Consider the following 20,879-nt stretch of genomic DNA (forward strand, 5'->3'; position numbering starts at 1 on the left):
AGAGGAGGAGGAGGAACAAGGGAGTAGTCAGAGTTGTCGTTCACTTGGGTTTTGTGCCGGTGTGTAGTTATGGCACGGCCAGGACACAGAAGATGTAGCATATGGGAAGTCCCCCTGGGACGACTGAGTGAAGGTAAAGAGTCATTAGAAAGTACTTCAACAACAGTCAAAGGAAAATTGAGGAAAAAGTCAATCTGCTTCTCAGAGAGAGAAGGAACTGCTAATAACTGTGAATGTTTAAGTGTTGATTGTCTCTTTTGCCCCTCTGTTGAAGGGCGAGGTTAGCCGTGACCTGATAGTTTAACACATTTAATGTCAGGAACAAATGAGTAAGAACTTAGCTTAAAATAGTGAAATAAAAGGCTAGAATTGCTCTCCTGGCCCTGATAAAATTGCTGTAGGGAAGTAACTGAGGTAATATAATAGTGGTTATTTGTTATCTGTGAAGACACGTGGAAGATAGAAGAGATCCATAAAACTGAAAAGGGCAAACAGTGGTCTTTCCCCAAAAGAGGCCAAATGGGAGGTTCTGGGGAATTTGGGTGGAGAAACAGAGGAAGATTGATTTTTGGGGAGGAGTTAGTTATAAACTGCTTGAAAGTGCCTAGGAGTTAACAAGGCAGTGAGAAACTGCCAACATCCATCTGTAAAGTTCAGATCTTAACAAATCAGTCTAATTTGTCTCTGTAATTGTGCAAAAAGCCTGCTGAGTAGATAAGGAGTGGCCATGGCGTTTCCATCAGGGAGCTGAGGAAACATGGCTTAAATGGGACCACTAAAAGCATATTGCAGTTTATGTTTGGAGTAGATGCTGGCAAGTAAATGGTTCACTGTCAAAAAAGATGGATTTATGATTCATAGGGCTCTGGCCAGAGACCAGATATCAACATTCTCCTTAATGATTTGGATAATAGAACAAGGAGTAAATTAATTTAAATCTGCAGATTATATCAAACTGGGTTACCAGCAGCCTCCAGGACAAGGTTAGAATTGAAAGCTATACAAACAAATTGGAAAAGTGACTTGAATATGTAGGTTATAATGCAATAACCACAAAGGCAAGATCTTTCACTTAATTGGGAATAAATCTAGTAAACAAATACACAATAGAGAGTGTATTATAGACAGTAGTATTGTAGAAGAAGATGTGGGGATATGAGGCAGGTCACAAATTGAACACACAAAGATAACATCCTACTGTTTAAGGAAAAAAGTGTTTAAGCGTGTGCTTTCTGTAGGACATAGGAAGTCTTGAAAACTTTATTTACAGTAAAAAATAATTTGGTTTCCTTAGCCCCAACAAGAGAAGGCTGGGGATATAAGTCTTCAAATAGAAGAAGAAACTTCTTCTCAGTGAGGGTGACAGAGCCTGGCCCAGGCTGCCCAGGGAGGGTGTGGAGTCTCCTACTCTGCAGACATTCAAACCCGCCTGGACACCTTCCTGTGGAACCTCAGCTGGGTGTTCCTGCTCCGGCAGGGGGATTGGACTGGATGAGCTTTTGAGGTCCCTTCCAATCCCTGACACTCTGTGATTCTGTGAAATACGTGAAAGGTTCCTGTGAATTGCAAGATGATAAACTTTTTTCTTCTATGTGCTCTTATGGTAGGAGCAGTAATGGGATTAACATGTAGGCAGGGAGATTTAGGTTGGAATGAAGAGAAACCTTCAGTTTAAAACGAGTTAAAAACTGAAATAAATTTATTGGAAAGCTTGCAGAGTTTCCACCTTTGGTCACTTCTTATAACCTGGTTAAACCAATATGTTCTTTATGCTTTAGGGCCAGCTCATTCTGTCTTGAGGTGAAACTAGGGGTGGTTTTCAGTCAGATGTTCCTACCATTTTTTGCATCAAGCATTGGTATTTTGGATACTTAATCTCATAGTTCTTAGTATTACAGTCCCCTCCTCGCCCTGTTTCAGTGCAGAAGATGATCCAATAACACAAAAGTCTATTTACGCACATCTTTGAGACTCAACAAATTCCCTTTTCCTATCGATTGCAAGACCTGCTTAAGTTGCATTAAGTATGATCAGAATGTTAATCAGCTCTTCTGCGTTAATAGACAGGGTTGTCAGATTCCAGTTTCTTTACTACACCAAGCTCTCTTCTTGCAATAATATGTTAGAGAAATACATATTAAGCCAAATCTGATACATCATGGAGAAAAAACACGGAAGACAGGGCTTGGACTAGATGACCTTCGAAGGTCCCTTCCAACCCAACCTATTCTATGATTCCAAGATTAGGTAAATAGGAGGAATTAAAAAAAATACTAAAAGAAGTAATTCAGAAGATCATAAAGGAAGCACTATTTGCCTCCTGATGTCAGTGGAAACCTGAATTTAAAATAAATATTCTGTAACAACTGTTCTTAAATTTATTGGTGTCTGTCCTACTGAAAAGTAACATAATCTGCTGTATTGATAGAACATTTGTATTTGTGAATTATGACAAGTTGGGTTTAGTTGGCTCTGACTTTTTATTACTGGCAAATATTTAGTTAAAGTAAAATTAAGTTACGTGTAAAAACTCCACTGAAGAATATCAAGTTCCAGGCATTTTATTTTTTTTTTCAAAAAAGATGTTTTTGTCAGTTTGCACACAGCAATTTAGTACTCAGGACTAATTGCAGGCTGATTTAGTTAAACAAGGAATCATCTGTCAGTGTTAGAAAGTTAATGATAACTTGTACTGCTAAAACTCTGTGGACAGAGCACTCTACACTCCAAACCACTTTATTTCTTAAAATGTATTTATGGAATATAATGCATAAACGTCTTTGAGAAGATGTTAAAGAAGTGAATGTGTTATTATTATTAATAGCATGGAATGAAGTGGAGAGCCTTGCTAGATACAGTCTTGCTGTACAAAGTGTTACAATGCCGTTATCTCATCCTTGTATTTCAGAGTTACAATCACCAGAAGGGTAATTGCTTGAGAAGCTCTGTGGTCAGATTAGCTGCAGTGGCCACAATGGGAAGACTAGAGAATTTTAGTGTTACATTTTACAGCTAATGGTGGTCTAATAGAGATTCATTGCAGTAGGAACTATGCCAGAAATGCAAATGGAAATTTAAAAGGGTCTGCTTGGGAATACTGGAAAATGCAGGTTCTCCTACATAAAAATAGTAATAGGCTCCTGGGTGTGAGTCGTGTTAGATCGGTTCTTCCAGAATAATACATATGTAAAGAAAGCAGTCTTCTGTAGGAAGCCCCATCAGTTAATAACTGGAATGGATGATGAGATAGCTAAAATTTCCTCTATCAAAGTAGATCATTAGCTGCCTGACTAACTTTATCTGCTTCCTAAGTACTGACAGAGAAGTGTCTGCTAACAGAAATAACTCAACTGTCAGGTACCACTGACCTTATTTGAACAACCAAAAAAAAAAAAAAAGAGAGAGAGAAAAGAAGACATATCTAATAAAGAATAAAGTTCTTAATAGACCCTTATAAATTCCTAACCCACTAAATGAAAATGCAATTAATCATACATCTTGCACCCACATATAAACCAGCAGTAGGCTACAGAAAGCTGTATGTGTCTTGTATTACGTTGGTAGTGCTGTGCTTATAGGGCTCTCTGCTCCACTGCTTTTACTGATTATCATTCTTAATATTGGAAGAGAGAACAAGGAATGATACACTTTTTGACAAGTACTAATTCTCAGGGTCACATTTAATCTTATTCCCAAAGCACTCACATGTAATCCATATATGCCTGTGCTCATTTAATATTAGCTGGAATGGGAATGGTGCATAGTAAGGTCGCTTTGCAGACTCTTATGAGACATTTATTTATTTAATGGTGAGCTGAGGTCTACATGTGAAATAGATGCCCAAAATGGCTCTTTATGTCTGTGAGGATAGCTGGGCTCTGTACTACTGAGGACCATGAAATTCTGATATTGAATTAAATCAGAGAAGATCCAGACTTTGAGAACCAGTTACACCGCTCAGTCTCAGGTGAACCAGATGGAGAATAAATCTGCGTGCTGAAAGAGGGTGGATTTACTATGAATCCTATGCCTCCTTGTCAGGTACAAAGCTTTGCTGCTTGTATTAACCAGACACGTGGTTCTTATCTTTGAAAGAAACCTGTTTTGGTGTAATTTTTTTTTTTTTTTTTTTTTTTTACTCTTAGATTCTATATTGAATAAGTAGATATTATAAGTAAAATAAAATTAAAAGGAGTTGCGTAAAGTCTTTCAAACTGCTGCACCATTATTAGTAACAGAGATTCTGCAGTGACTTTGCTAAAATGATGATAAATTTCTGTAAGGGATGAGAAATTTTCAGGGAACTTGATGGTCAAGACACAGGCCAAATAGAAAAGGCTGTTTTCCTTCTTGACTATATGGCCTATTGTTTATCTCTTACGACAAATGAAACACATTAAAAAAAAAAGAAAAAAGAAAAGACAAAATATAATATTTTAAAGGGGGGTGTAGATGTTCAAAATAGACTTCAGTTAAGAAAACAGTTTAGCAACTGAGAATCTGTCCAGTGCGTTATAATAGAATAGCCACTCCTTACTTGGAAATCTAAGAAGCTTAATTTGACTAAAGTCCCATTATTATTTTTAAAAGGACACAAATGTGAATTTTACTAGGTAGTTCTTCATATTAAAGGTGCTTAAACATTTTTATAACCCCCACTTCTGAAATTAGAAAAAAGATTGATCTGTTTTTACTCATTATGTACATAATCACTTTAGGTTTAATCATTTAATTCTACCTATTGAATTACAAGGAAGATGAATTAAATGTCAGATAAGTGGTTATATTATGGAATTTGCTTCACTTGAGTATGTGAGAGGAATATCAGCACTTTACATCAGGTATCTTACGAAAAATCACTTGGTTTTCTTTATGTTTTGATTATGATGGCTTCAGTGCATGAGGAAGCGGTAAGGGTAACAATTTCCAAGGGCTCACGTGTCAGAGTTACAGACATATTTGAATGCCTAAAGATGCAGATTAGCACCAAAGGCGGTTTTTCAGAATCGTGCTAGAAGTCTGCATCTCATTGACTTATTGTCATATCTTGGACTTCATGTGACACGTAAATACATCCATCTTCATCAAGTTTAGAATTCTATTCCCCACATATGTTTTATGCAGAAGCAGCATTGAAAATGATGTCAAATATGACCATGAGAGAACCCTGGTATTATTGTTGTCACTGCAAGAAAGCTCCCACATGAGTAATCTGTTGAAGTTACAACCTATCCTCATGGGTTGCTGACTGTTTAGTTCATCTCCATGAACAAGTAACTTTCATGGAAAGCCTGTGTCTTTCTAGTAATATAGAATTATTCATACTTAGCCTGAAGGAAAAGGGTCATTGCTTAAAAAATGCTAAGGCAGAGCTTCCTTTCAGTAGGAACACCATTGCAACAACATGATTGAATCTACTGTTCAAGCAAATACAAATGGGGATGTTTGGCACTGCCTTGGATTTTAACATGTAATACATAATCCATTAATTGAAAACTTTTTCCCAGAGCAAATGCCCAAAACCAAAAAAGATCTGTATATTTTTCAAACATTTTATCTGTCCTGTCTCACAATTCTCTTTGTGTAGCTCATTGTATGGCAGGGTATCTCCCATCTACATTATGCATGAGGAACCCATCCCATCTTTCTCAGGAGAGGCATTGGCTGCATTCCTGGCTCCTTGATCAAAGAAAAATTGGCTGGCTGTCTCTTCTCTGACTAGGCCAACAGGTCAGTCAGGAAAGCAGATAAATCTGCTGGCATTTGCATCTCTGAACAGCGTTGAACAGAGGAGTGTTGAATAAGTGAATTCCCACAAAATGAGAGTTAGCAGTTACTTTGGTACAGATGAAATGAAAGATCTTTTAAAATACATACATAGAGTTGAAATACCTTGAAGTAGATGGCGTAGAAGAGACCTTTATGTAACATGTAACTGTCCCAGGGAAATGTTTTAAGCACATCTTTGCAAAGCTTTGTTACACATCATGCTTTAAACCAGGCTTTGGTCTGATGCTCTGAGGAACGTGGATAGTGTGACAGACCTAACAGATCAAATGGTTGACTCCACTTTTTTAGTTAAATATTAAGATGTACCCCTTAATTGTCCAATTTTTGTGTTCTTTTTAAGTAAGGACAAGTCTTTTTGGGTATTTGAGCATGAAAGATTGTTAGCCTGGGCTCTTAGGCAATAAATTAATGTTTCAGTGAAGGCAGTCAACCACCTGCACACCGTTTAATTCTATTTGTCTGCAAATACAGCACCAGATTAGGTGTTCCATGGAGAGCTGAGTTTGGTGTGAGCTATTCACCACTTTTTTATGGCTTCTTTGAGATCACTGTGAAGTAGTCCCTTGTGATAAATGAATAGCTCTCTTATCATGACCTTTTAATCGCCTCATCATAAAGAGGTCTTTTATTTGCTACAAGAGTCTACTTCATGTTACCCCTGTCAAAGGAACTGTAATATCATAAAACGGCCACAACAGAGACCACTGCAGAAATACGGTACAATGAGGGAAAATTAGTGAAGGTAGGGCTAGTTGACTACAAGCAGCGCCATGGCTGGCTAATGGGAAGTGCTGGAGTGGATAACTGGCTGTGAGCTCAATTGTTGGAAACTGCCCACAGAGGTGATGTTTTGCTCGGTTTTGTAACAAGGTAGTGGAACAGAAGGGGAACAATACAAGCCAGCTAGCAGGACCAGCAACACCGAAGAATTAATAGAGATAAGGTAGATGAATAGGGCATGACCAAAAAGGAAGTTTAAAACTAAAGATGAAATTTAGCTGTAGTGATACTTGTAGAATTTACTCCTGTGGATAAGATTTTCTTTTCATACTGTCTTAAAATAAATGTAGCTTGTTGAAAATGCTGGACTTCACACTCCAGTACACTACTAATGTAAGAAGGAAAGAAATCTAAGTTGCAGTTTTTAAATCGTTTGAAGAGTTTAAATAGTGTTTCTAGAGAATGGTTTGGAGGGATAGAGTCCTGGCCACGTTGGCTACCTGAGTCGTAAAGGTTTGATTGCACTACAGGAGCGTTTAGCCACATGGATTTCAGTACTTGGGAAACCTGCTTGCAGCTCTACCTACAGGCAGATAAATACTCAAAGTCAAGAAAACGTCATTTTCTTACAAAAACTCTATAAAAGGCTAAATAAGGTATTGAATACTATTGAAAAGAAGAAACCCAGTAGCACACAAAAAATTCCCGGAAGAGGCTAGCACCCCGAGATACCATTAAATTTGTATTGGTATCACTGTGGGAGGCTCACAGAGAAGATGGCTTTTCACATGTGAAACATCTGCTGCATTCCTGCTTTTCCATGTGGCATATCCATGCTAAGCAGTTAGTGATGATGCTAAGCAAGGTGGAGAAAGGCAGGAAGTTCACATATTCAAGTACTGAACTATCAGATTCCTGAGAAAACCATTTGCCTTTTTTGCTCACATCTGTTGTCCTCCACAAGAGAAAGGCTCTACATGCCAGTCTGCTCTGCATAGATTTCCTTTGTCAATCCCAAGACCCTGTATTTTCCAGCCACCATGCCCACACACTGCAGATCTGCTGGCCGCTTTCCCTCCCTGCTGCCTGTTCTCTGCTGATCTGATTCTCTTAATTTTCACCCCTTTAAGGGACTCTTTTCTGTTTTCTTCTGAACTTGTTCACTCTTTTTATTATCTTTTTTCTTATCCTGATATTTTTAGCCCTTTTTGTCTTCCTTCTTCTGTCTTACATGCTCACTGGTTCACCCATCTGCTTCTGCTCAGCCCGGTTTTCCATTTTTCCTTTGCATTTCTTCAGACCCACAGGCCATTTATCTCATTGCTTGTTCTTTCTTCAGCTTCAACAGATCTTTTCATCTCCTCATGTCATTTGTGAGCAAACAGCAGAGGAGCATCCGGTATCTGGGTTTTTTTTACTGCTGCTGAAGTGAGTGAGGTTGCCTGGAGAAGAAAAAGAGATATTGAGACTGCAGTGTTTACTTGAAAATTGTCTCACTGTATGCATTGATTTTCTTTTGTATCCTCATTGTCTCAGGGCGTCTTCAGTTTTAAGCTCAGAACCTGGACACTTAATTTTATAAGGAATGTGTTTTTAAAAAATATTTTGTCAACAACTTTTTACCTGTTTCTTTGCACGTAATGTTTCACTTGAATCAGCTTATGCACATTTTTGTAGGTATCACCAGATATAGAAATGTGTCTCTTCAAAACAAGGTGGTATTTTTTTTATGCATTTGCCAGTTTTCTCTTTAGCAGTCTGAGTAAATACAACATGCAAAGAACATGTTACCCTGGAAAAGCTGAGAAGGAAACCAAGCCTTGGCTTGATTCTTTATTCCACAATATGCCAAAGAGCAAACTAAATTAAATCATCACAAAATACTCTAAAGAGACTTGATGCAGCTCTGCCTTCAAGAGTCAGTGATGTAAAATGTATTGTGTTTTCAGTTAACAGTTTTCAATATGTGTGGGGATACTCAATCCAATTTTCCCAACCTTGGGATGCCTCTTATACAGGATTCAGGTTAAACTGGAAGGACTGTGTAAAGAGATCAGACTGTTTAAAGTATCAGGCAGAATTAAAGTACTTAAATACATATTTTTCTGAGACAGATTTGGTATCTCTAGGAGCAATGAGCAGAAGCAAGCACCCTCACCAGCCTCATATTTCTATGGAGGTAAAGTTCTGTTTGTATTGTCAAAATTGATACCTTCTGTTTCCCCTTACTCTAGTCCAGATCAAAATACACATGATGCATGCACATTGTGATGCTGTCTGCAAATCACTTCAGGAAAAGACAAGTTTCTATAAATCCTGAAATATTTGTAAAGTCAAAATTTTGATCATACTGAATATAAGTGTGGGCATACACTTGAGAATGGTGTGCTTGTGCATTTATATCAATTAAAACAACTGTGCACATTATGCTTGTGACTCAAGACTTACCGGCGTCACCGTCATGTAACAATGATTTCAGTGAAGTAATACCTGATTTTAATGTTGAAGGTGAATAAGCCAGAAAAAAAATCATACAAATTTCTGTCATAAGTGACTTCATACAAGACTCAAAAACCATATTTTACACGATAGTGTAACTAATAGAATTTCAAATGACAGTGATATATGAGGCTTTCAGAAGCAGCAATGCAGAACATTCTTTTTTTGAATAATTCACTCATCTGAAGTTATTATATATTCAAAAGTGATTGAGTTGCATATCCAAATATAGGGTGGTCTATCTCGGCTCTTGATGTAGGAGAAGAAAAAGTTTCTGCAGTTATTCTGAACTGTGTTTTGTATCACATTACTGTTGGCTAGATGAACTGAATTTGTGTATTAATTAACATTCCGCAGTGGATGTCTTTTTCTTGAGATAATTAATCTTATTGAAAAATTATATGTGGAACAGTTGACGCTTTAGCAGATTTTCTAGGGGTGCTTTTTGTTTAGGCTTGCTTGACAGCCTTTTTTCTTACAGATAAATTACATGTCTAGAGATGTCTCACCTTTATATTTATTTTGGTTTGGCAGCATATAGTTTTTATGGCTGGCAATATTTCATACCCCAAAGCATTAATGCTAACCATAAATTAGTACCAGTGATATTCAGTGGTTCTTGTCAATCATGACAAGTAATGGATGTTGATTGAAACAAATAAACACAATGCTTTGCGAAGTTATGAACTTGTAATTTAACTTCAGTGCTGCAAATGCATTCAAGCTATCTTAGATTAACTCTTTCCAATTAGATACAGAGCTTTCAGAAGCAAGATATTCTACCTATAAATGCCAAAAATTATGAAAAAATATAGAGAGATTTAGACATCAGTATTGGTAAAATTTACCTCTAGTTTTTTTGCTTCTAGAATTCGGTAGAAGCTATAGGATTCAAAGATGTGTGGAAATCCATCATCTCATTATTAAAGACTCTGGTTGGCTGTTTCTCAGGGTTTACTCTGAAACCCATTGAAGAGCACTTTAGGAATCTCTGTGTATCATACTGTTTAGAATGAGAAGTCCCATAAACTGTTTCAGATGTAGGTCAGACACGATGATCTTAGCAGCTCATCCTGTCTGTATGAACTATGAATTAATGTATCATTTACTGCGGTTTAAAAGTAAGATAAACTGAAAAGTTTACTGGATTGTGGTACAAATCCATAATTCATGAAGGAGTTAAATTCTGTGCCCTTCTCTACACCAGATATAATCCATATGAAGTCAGTCATTAGCTCATACAATTAAGTTCTTGCTTAATGTAGGACCAGGCAAATAACAGCCAAACAGTGCGTCTCCCAAGAACAAAAGGTACCACTTTACTGAAGTGCAGTGTGAACCATTTCTGATTTATACCCCTAAGTGAGTTGAGCCTTGGTATCAACACGCAGTCTGAGGTTTCACTTCAACCAATATTTTTTTCATAAATATGCAGTCAGTGCCTTATTGATATAGTATGTGTTTTATTCAAACTCTTCATTTGTAGTATAAGTGTTATATAGAGGTTTCATGTGTCTGTGGCTTGGAAGTTAATGCTGCAGGGCTCTCATCACTTTTTACACACTCAGTGAGCCAATTACATAAAACTCAAACATGGCTCTGCCATGTTTAGTTGTTAAATCTCCTTTAGAAGCATTTCCTATGCTGAACAGCACATGGAATCAGACTGGACAGGCAAATGGGGAATGTTTGAAGTGAATGATAATGCAATTTTAAAGGAAGGTGGATTTCATCTAATAATGTTATTGATAGCATTACCATTAGGAATTTATTTAACACCTAAATTGCAAAATGGATGGAGGATTCATCCAGCAGCTGTACTTTGTCTTTGGCAGTAGTTATACTGCCACTAATTTCCTCTTATTAACTCTATGACAAGTTTTACCGCCAGGGGTGTCGCACATCTCATAATACAAAGAAAAGAAAATAAAATATAATTTTTATTATTTTGTGAAAGTTCTGGTTCAGCACATGAGATACTGATGATCTCTTTGCACTGCAGTCCTAGCAAAGTTGCATGTATTAACAAGCTTCTATTCCTCATTTATTTTTATAAGCTTTATGTGAATGTTGATCCATTTTTTTGGAGAGCAAGAAGTTGCTGCTTGGGATCCTGATGACAAAAGGCAAAGACTTAACACCCTCCCACTGTAACTCGTTTGCTTTCAGCAGACTACCACAAAGGATGAAATCTGGCCTGAAATAATTTGGTGTTCTGTAAAGGTGTAGTAGAATAAAGAGTTTGTATATGACATTAATGACCTGCTCAAAGTCTTTTCTCATTTTCATTGCTGAAAATCTGAATTACAGCAGTGTACACTGAGCAAAACTAAGAGTAAAATATCACTACCTAGAGGAGAAATAATTTAGGTAATAATTTGCATAATTTATATGGGTAATATGTATAGACTTTCTATAAGTCTATATAATTTGTATAGTCTGTGATTTTGTATAGAGTGAATCTGAATACAGAGTAACTTGACTTACTGAAAATACACAATCCAATTATTTGTTTTGGCTGGCTTATTTCATGCTAGCTGAAAATTAAGTAACGAAAGTCAAATCTCTACCATACAACATAATACATTATAGAGCCATCCAACCCCTTTTGGGTCTTAATTTATATGTTGTCGCACTGTGTATAGATACTAATTGTGGTCTGACAATGCTGTGGCTCAGTGCAGCGTCACGCCTGAGAAGCTGTGCCAAACCCCGCATCGGTAGCTCAGGAACAACGAGCTCAGCCTTGCACTTCATTGCACTCACAGTTAACTGGGGATAAATCGCGTGGAGTTAGATGGGTTGCATGCGTTTTGGGGATAGATTTGCCCAAAGTCATCAATGCAGTTTCACATTGTCTGCTGTGTCACTTGTTTTTGATGCATCTGTCACAAGCATAGTGCTTTAATTTTAGTAATCCCTTCAAAAGTCTCAGTAACCATCCTATGCGTCTATATGTCATTATGTTTCCCTCATATTCTCTCCACTCTGCATCTGATACTTTCTTATTATTTGTATTTCATGGCGTGTTCTACAGTCTCTGTTTTTCTTCCACTTTTATCCCAAAGGCAAAAGAGGAAGCAATATAAGTTTGCGTTTCTTTGTCTAAATTGAATTTTCGAGTCTTCAGTGAAGGTTTATTGAAGATTTGATCTTGGAGCTGTGAATGAGGTTCTGTGTGTCGGCATGTGGGAGTACTTGCTTGCCTGAATGCTGGATGAACCATTGGTTAACTTTAATCTTACCCTTGTAATCGCTTTACCACAGCAAAGTGTTTTGGTTCGGTTTTGAGCTTAAGTAGATTTTTCAGTAATTCTTCAAATGCTTAATTCAATTGTAGAAAAGAGGATGAAGGCAAAAATCCTGCCCATGTTGCTTTTCTTCAAGCTGTGTACAACAGCTCCTGTGCCTGGCACCCACCAAAGCAGTTTGAAAACATACCGAACCATTTAACTCATATATTGCTAAATATCTTGAAAAGTGAGAAGGGCCATGATGAATGAGTGTCCTTGGAAAGATGTATTCCTGTTTATTTCCCTGCTTCTGGGTGTCTTCTCCTTTGATTTCTTGGTTCACATGCAGTTTGTGAAATACATCGTAATAAAGGTTATCAATTAGGAAGGATCATATTTTTCAGGTGGGCTCAGGAATGTTTTTTTTGCAGTTACGTTGTTGGTATAGATGTGATGGCCTGAAGAGACAAATAAGACAAGATTTGTGGGAAGAGGTAATATCTTTTATTAGACCAACTGATTGTAGCTGGCAAAAATAGAAAAGCTCTCGGGCTCACAAAACCTTTTCCAGGTCAGGTTCTCTTAGCTTTGAAGCTCCTAGTAACTGACTTGTGCCTTTGAAGCAATAAAAGCAGTTTCTTGATCTTTCTCTTTGTATCAATAATACTATTTGAGACACATCTATATATTGCAGCAGTTAACACTTCCCAGAGCTAAGGTTGACAATTCCAATTTTAATTGTGATTAATTCCTTTAATTCATAGGATAATATAGTATTTTTTCATTCCGTCTACTAGTCTCTTAAACTAGATTTGGTTTCCCATGTGATCAGAAGTATCAATTAATCCATAAAAGATCTGATACCGCAATAGTGAATCATAAAGATCTGTACTGTTTTGAACCTTATCTGAGAAACTGCCTCTCTTTCCAAGTCAGTGTAGGTGTTTGAGGTAAGTGGGATGGGTATGCTGGCATATTCTGCAATTTCAGTTATTTAATGATGCTCCACTGCATTGTTATTAATTAATGCAAAGGGCATGGCTTTTAAATAGTCACTTTACTATTTGCTAGGTAGAATACAAACAGATAGTTATCTGCCATAGGAATATTGTGTGTAAGATATATACCCCATTTGGTTGGTAAAATTTGAGATAACTGGAAGTATTACTGCAGAGGCTAAAATTTTGAGGATATTTCATATCACTTTTTATCATTTGTGCTCAGACTAAGTGCTGTTATACCCTGTGAAAAGTCCTACTGGAATCTGAAAGGAGCATTTACAGAGTCTAGCGGTGCTGAGACTGCAGAGATGAGTTCAGGGTATGGGTGTTTGCATGAGTAAAAACAAAAATACGGGACAGTCTGTTCACTACCTTGCCAAAAGCTTTGTGGTATCAAGGAGGTGTCATTATTGCTCTGAATAAAAAACATGAGAAAAAATGTGATTGGTTCATAATACAGGAAATGGTTAAAGGATGTGTCAAGGTGTTTGGCATGCTTGATAATTTTGTGATTATAGGGCTGCAAGGTTCTACTGTCATCCGCTCTGCTTTTCGCTGGGGCTGAGGACCCTCATCATCCTGCAGAAATACTGATAGTGAGGTGTTAGTGGCAGCTTTTTAACACAAGCACTCTTCTGCTGAGGGATGTTTTCCAAATTACCCAAGGACAGTGAACTGATTATTTCCTGGTGTATACTACAGAATTAGTGGAGTGTATTTGACTAAATGTGTATTACATATTGTTTTCCTATGTCTTGCTGGGCTAAGCACTGTGTTCCATGACAGTATTTCATTTTTAGGAACTTTAGAAAGACAAAGACATTCCTTAAAAGATAGAAAATAAAGGACATATAAAACCCAGAAAAATATGTCATCTAAAAGTTCAGATCATGATTGATAAATGAGGTTTTTTTTATTGTTGGCTGTTAGCTGAATAATAGATTGTTATTTCAATAAGGTTTGACTGGAGCAATTTGTCTTGTAATACCTTTTTCACCTTTTTTCTTTAGGTCTTTTGTAATATAGTTCTGTGATTTTATTTTTTTCATACACAAATACAGCTAACTTTTCCAGTGTAGAGCAGCATCACATGAAAGCCTGTCTTCAGTTTATAAACTGATGAAAGACTGAATTCAGAAGAAATATATGATATGCAATAGTTGTTACCTATTGCATTCTGTAGCAAAAGAAAAATCAAATAAATTGTATTGAGGGGGAGGTATGCTGTCTGATCTATAAAGCCATTTTCACAATTCTTAACCTTGTGGGGAACATTTTCCACCTTATCATGATAGAAACAGGCAAGTAAGTTATTTACCTGTCAGAAAGGCCTGAATCCTAGCAAGCATCCATGCCAGGCATGGCACTGAGGATCCTCACAATGTCCCACCTTAACATGGATAGTTATATTAAGAAACTATGCCAGGCCATTTTCCTCTTTTCATTTTCCTCCACAGATGTGACAATGCAGAAATTACTGTAATGCATTTAATATTTTAAAAGGCTTTGCTCTTCTGCATTGCTTCACTTCCTAGAGACCTTGTGTCCATATTCATTAATTGATTTTCTTCTTTGTACCTAGAAGATGAGTCTATTTTCACTACAACTTTTCTTCCTCTTCCTTAGTTTCACACTGCTTAAGCACGTAGTTTTTTTTGTCAGCAGGAGTAATTTACTGTCCATGTTTAAATATTAGCCTTAGTTCAGTCTTTGGATACCACCCTAGTTAGAAAGCATGGACTACAAGAAATATTTTCAACAGATATGGTACATGGGAGTCAGGATGTGTGTGGTCCCAGCCACTGACATGGCTCTGTGCAAGCTCACGCTTTACCAAAATAGCAAACATCTTAAGAGTCTCCACAGGTAAGCCTTTATACAGAACTGCGAGAGCTTCCTAGGAATATGACACTTACTACATAAGCCAGACTTGAAAAAGAAGGGTTTTTCTACACTCTCTTTTTTATTTGTTTGTTTTAATTTCAATAATGATGGTGCTTCAGTATGTGGCTTTTGCAAGCAGGATGAGTTAGGAAACTTCCTACTTGTAATTTATTCATGGTGTTCCTATTAAGAAATAAAATTGACATGAGCAGTTTGAGAAAAATGTTGGTATCCTCCTGTCTGAAAGTGATTTCATAGTAATGTTGATATCCTCTGGTTGCGGAGCTCTTTCAAAGTTATTAATACTTTTAACACAAAGGTATTATTACCTCTACATAAACATTTAGATAGAACTCTCACCACAAGGCAAGAAGAGAGTTTCCACAGGAAATATGAAGTGTTCTTTCTGTTATTGCTTATTTTCTATGAAATCTGTCAAAATGACTTATTAGTTTAGCATTTTTTGTGAGAATATGTTCTGTCTTATAATTTACTTTAAAAATATTTCTGTTCTAATCACTCACCAGCCATCCACACATTATCTGTGATACACTTCTCCCTTTTCCTGGAAGTACAAGGACTGATTCCTCTTTACCGCAGCTGGTTGTGTGATACTGTCCTGTTCCCTTCAACAGCTGCTGGCAGGTGCCCCTCTGGGTCGCCTCTGGCAATGTGTGCCCTGCGAGGAACCACGGTGATTTAACCGTTTATGTCCCTTTGATCTGCTGTCTCTTACCTCTAGCAGTATAAGATTTATAAAAGAAAGCAAGAGCTTTGAAGCCAATGCTTTGTCTCATTGTCTCACCAGCAGTACTTGCATACCTCTATCTTGATAGTCCCTCAGTTGTGTTGTTACCAAGTTAATTTTTCCCAGAAACCCCACTGAACTTTAAACATGATGGTACATAAGCCGGTAGCCTACTTCTACTATGTATATAATTAGATACATATGTGTATACAGTATAGAGACATGGTAATAGATATGTTTATGATGGCTATTAAGATAAAATAAGTATCAAATTACTAGGGATATTCTTCTTGGTATCTTTGTACCTCCTACAGTGATTGTAATATTATTATAATTTATATGTATTTTTGTTACACTTAGCATTCTCAGAATAACCTCATAGCTTGCTTGAGAAAACACTTTATCAAAAGCTGTAATATTAAAAAAATGAACAGTTCGTGGCATAATTATTAATATATGTGTGATTCTTCTTACTGAAGCAACGTTTTCTATGTTAATCGTCATATACTTGCAAAATAGGAGTGATTCTTGCCAAAAGGGAAACTATAGAAGGGAAATTCAGCTGTTGCACAAAGTATAGTTACTAATCTTACAGACCTTTGTGGGCTGCTTGCAGGATCATCCAGAAAGGACTTAGGACATGCAAAACTCTTGGTGTGTGTTGACAGGGAACTAATAATGGAAATGGAGTCAGTGGAAGGATGTTTCAGATGGTTCTGTTACGGAATGACCTCCAGCCAAAATAGCACCCTCTGAAACCACTCTGTGTGCAACTGCAGCAAATTCCAGTGGCTCTATTTGTGTGTCATCCTCCTCTGTCTCTTTGGAGATACTGAAAGATTCCTGCTGCAGATAATACAAACTAAACATTTCCCAACACATACATCTATATCAAGGTTTTCGCTTTACAGCTGTCTCTGTTTCCATCTAACTAGCCTGACACTTTCCAAAATAAGTCCTTCATGTGCCAAGCAGAGACGCTGTAACTGTAGACGTGAAGCTCTAGCAAGTCTAGTGGATGTCACCCTACGTCTGACAGTAGCTTACACTGAAAATAAGAGTTTCTCTTAGTACAATGATAATGAGTCACATATATTTAGTATTCCAAGACTGTGAAGTAATTTCTATTCATACTAAGACTAGTCAATACTGTGGAATTATGCTATTTTCATAACATGAAACATAGTGGTAGAGAAATGAGCTAGGTTAAAAGCAATCACCCAAGCCTGGAGGACAGCAAAATGTCTGTTATTCACTGTATTTATATGCATATAGACTACATGTTTTCTTAAAAGTCGAACATTAATAGGTTGCTTTGATTTTAACAAATGTGGTGGTATGCTACATTATACACTGTACTGTGCTGTTGCCCACCGTGGATCTTCTGGGTCCACACACATCAGGCCTTGATACTTGGTACTCGAATGGCAATCCTGTTCATTTCAGTCAACTTAAACAAAATTTTCAACAAATAAATACAGCAGCATATGACTGTACGTTAGATTTGCTTTTCTCTCCCATCCAGAGAATCCTGGGGTTTCTGAGGCCAGAAGTTGCTGATGAATTTGGAACATTTACTGGCAAATAGCTCTTTGTTTTACTCAAAAGGTTGCATACAAAAAAAAAAATCAGATAAACTTTCCTTGAATTTCCAAGAAAGTTGTGCAGAATCAGACTGAAACAGGTTTAAGGAAAGCCATGCCAAACACAGCCACTGTCAGCTCTCAGTTTTTCTGTTCTATTCTGTTTTGTGAGCAATAGCCCAGAAGGTTGTTCAGGGTGTACATCGCAGGTTGTCAGAAAAGTATCATAGGATACTGCATCTGTCTGCATTTCAAGTAAAATAGCTGCGATGCCTGTACAATGATTTTGACCATAATGCAATGAAGAAGCACAGCAAAAAGTGATTTATTTTCCTAATGTAAGTTCTTAAGGTTTTTTTTTTTTGGTTGTGTTTTGGTTTGTTAAATAGGAATGCAGTTTTTTTTCTGCACAGCCCTTTTCTGTACAGTTGTTGCACAGTTTAAGTATCTGGTTAAAATAATAGGTGAGTATGTGTCTCCTTCATACAGCATTCAAACCCTGGTTCTAGTCTAATGGTTATAACTAATTCAGTAATATCTTTCAGTAGTAAAGATATTAGTGTTTACAGGGATTGAAAGTCTGTAACTATCACAATGGTAGTCTGTATTTAACCCAGTATTTGTTTTTGTAATTCTTATGCTTGCCTTTTTTTTTCCCCCACAGGTTTTTCATTATTCTTATACAGCTTCGTATGTGATTTATAACATACACACAAGGTATGTCACGTTGCTTTTTCAATATGATGACATTCTCAGTGCTTCTATACATAAGGTGATCCCAGTGTGTTCAAGTAAAAATGTTTACGTTTTTTCAAGGGAAGTTTGGGAGTTAAACCCTCCAGAAGTAGAGGATTCAGTTTTACAGTATGCAGCCTGGGGCATCCAAGGACAGCAACTGGTAAGCACAGTCATTAAAAATGCTGTGGTGGAAGTAGTTTAGTAATGTATTTACTCCAGACAGGCTGAAGGAAAAACAGACAAACACAAAAAACAAACCCCAAAACTTAAGTTTTGTTATGTATTTCTACGTTATGCCAGTATGATCTTGTTATATTTTTTTAGGGGACTTAATGTATTTATTTTTATTAAAAGCATGTTTTTACAGTCTAATCCCAATAAGCGAATTATACAATTATTAAAAGAATCACATCTTCATCTAAATGGTGCACTCAGGTAATTTTCAGATTAACCATCTTTGTGGCTATTACTATAAGAGAAGGAAAGTTGAAGATGAAGAGAAGTTTTCAAGTGCAAGATCAATGAAAACTGTGGACAAAAGCAAAAGCTTGATGTCCAAAAGTGGATGTGACGAATTCAATGAAAAGTCTTGTTTTCATTTCAGTATGAAAATTACTGCCAGGGTCAGTTGTGCTGCGTTGAGTTCATAATAGTAAAACCAGAAATGCTATGTTTCCTATATAGTTTTCTACCAAAAGTTTTACCATTTTTTGTGAAAATAAATCATCCACGATCATCATAACCAATCTCAATATGTGAAGAAAAAAATTGTGGGTTTAGAACAACAGTGATGTTTAACTGATCTGTGTTGGTAGTTGAAGGCAGGAGAAAGATGTATAAAAGCTTCAGCTCTCTGAATAAGAAATTCAGATAATCCTTGTTAAAATGTTCTAATTAGCTCATTAATGCCTGCAGGAATGATCCTGAAGCCTCTTGGCATGTCTGACTTGTTCATGCAGAGAGGCTGTAAGTTCAATGTCTGGAGAATATACCCCATTGCTTATATCATTCATCAAGATGGTGAGAATGTAAAAAATGTTTCTGGTTTGAATGTATCACATTAAACAAGTGGAGGCAGAAAGGGAAAAGTAAATAGAACATGATCAGAAGAATAATAAATCAGAATAAAACTATCTTTATCAATTCTGTCTAGATTGGCATTCTGGAAATATGTGTGGATACTTTCAGATACAGGCACAGGTGGACTCCTGTTAAGTTGAAGAACTGCAGAAAAAATAAGCGGTCATTTTAGAGACAATCTTAATCATCCAAATTTGAAAACGTTAGCATAATTTATACTTCAGTGAGGATAACATTACTCATCTTTGTTAATGTCCCTAGTAAAGTTAATGTCATGCTTTAAAAATATCTGCTCTACTGTCGGCTTTATGGTGCCATATGGTCTGCAGAATTAGGAAATAATAACTTTGATTAAAACACTGAATCTTCTGTGCACTCTGAATGATACCAAGTGTTGTCATACAGATGTAAACCTGCGTTGTCAATATACTGAAGGTTACTTCCATAACGCTTGCTGGTGAGAAAGATGTGCTCTTTAAGTTATTTATGTGGTAAAAGGAGGTTTCTGAAGGGGCAGAAGTGCCTTGCCACATTACCCTCCCACTCCAGCAGCAAACCAGAAGAGTAGAGTGAGCATGAATTATTAAAAACTGTTGTGAATAATGGTTGCTACTGGCCAAAGGAAGAGCTGCCTCTAGCAGAAAGAGGACAGTAGAGATCATTCCAGCGGTGTAGGTTAAGCAGAGAAAAAATGTGTGACTGAGGACACATTGCTATAATGGTTATCAGTTATAAAATTTGTCATTAGAACAAAGACTTCATCAGTGAGTTTTGAATAAAGATAGTACAGGAAGCAATGGGCAGTGAAACTGGGTAAAGAGGAAGCCATGAAGATCTAACGCATGGTGATACATCAGCAGTAGCTATTGATAGCACGTATCTGGGTTCCAACAAAGATGCAGTTTTATAGATCCATGTTGACAACTCCATTACAATTGGTTTACCAAAGTCCCTTCCTAAACAATACTTACATGTCTTTCCATGTAATAAGGAAATAGTAATAATTCATAGTAAAACAAGCATTAGAATACATACTTTAAATAAAATAATCATAGTCTACTAACCTGAGTAATCTCCAGGAGCCATTCATTACAACTGAAGAATAGGAGGAGAAGAAATTAACTTTATATACAAAAAGTTTATCTACAAAGACCCATAACATGTATCCTGTGGCCATCACATAAACCTCTAAAATGAGTAGGAATAACACCCTTCCAGGTGCAGTGCAGAAGAAAATGCCAATACTGTAGCCATGTGACTGGTCAGCAAAATGAGCACAACATGTGAAACAAAAGGCACAGGGATGTCTGACTGAGCCAACAATCCTAACTTCGCACTGAAACTATTTGGAAGGTCCTGGATTAAATCCAAATTATGTAGGAAAACACATGGACTTGGATCAGCTATTTTCAGTAGATTGCCTATAGTGTAAAATGATTCCAATCCTTAGTTCTTCAGAAGACCCAAGTAACAATGGAGCTTACACAGGAGTCTTAATCTGAGTTCTTCCCTGAGGGGGAATTGCCAAGAGTTTCAAATAGATAATATAAGAAGATGAAGAGAAAAAAAATAGAACTGAAATGCTTGAGCCTGAAAATTTCTG

The 20,879-nt window shown here is 36.9% G+C and overlaps 1 protein-coding gene across 1 annotated transcript in view; it reads left to right on the forward strand.

The window, feature by feature from the left end:
* Positions 1-20,879, forward strand: part of DPP10 (dipeptidyl peptidase like 10) — a 268,675-nt gene that overhangs the window by 175,558 nt on the left and 72,238 nt on the right. The window contains exons 6-7 of the mRNA XM_065841078.2: positions 18,123-18,175; positions 18,275-18,356. Of these exons, the coding sequence (XP_065697150.1) occupies positions 18,123-18,175; positions 18,275-18,356 (135 nt within the window). The remainder of the gene's footprint in view (positions 1-18,122; positions 18,176-18,274; positions 18,357-20,879) is intronic.

Source organism: Patagioenas fasciata, chromosome 7, assembly GCF_037038585.1.
Source record: "Patagioenas fasciata isolate bPatFas1 chromosome 7, bPatFas1.hap1, whole genome shotgun sequence".
In the NCBI taxonomy this organism is placed as follows: domain Eukaryota; kingdom Metazoa; phylum Chordata; class Aves; order Columbiformes; family Columbidae; genus Patagioenas; species Patagioenas fasciata.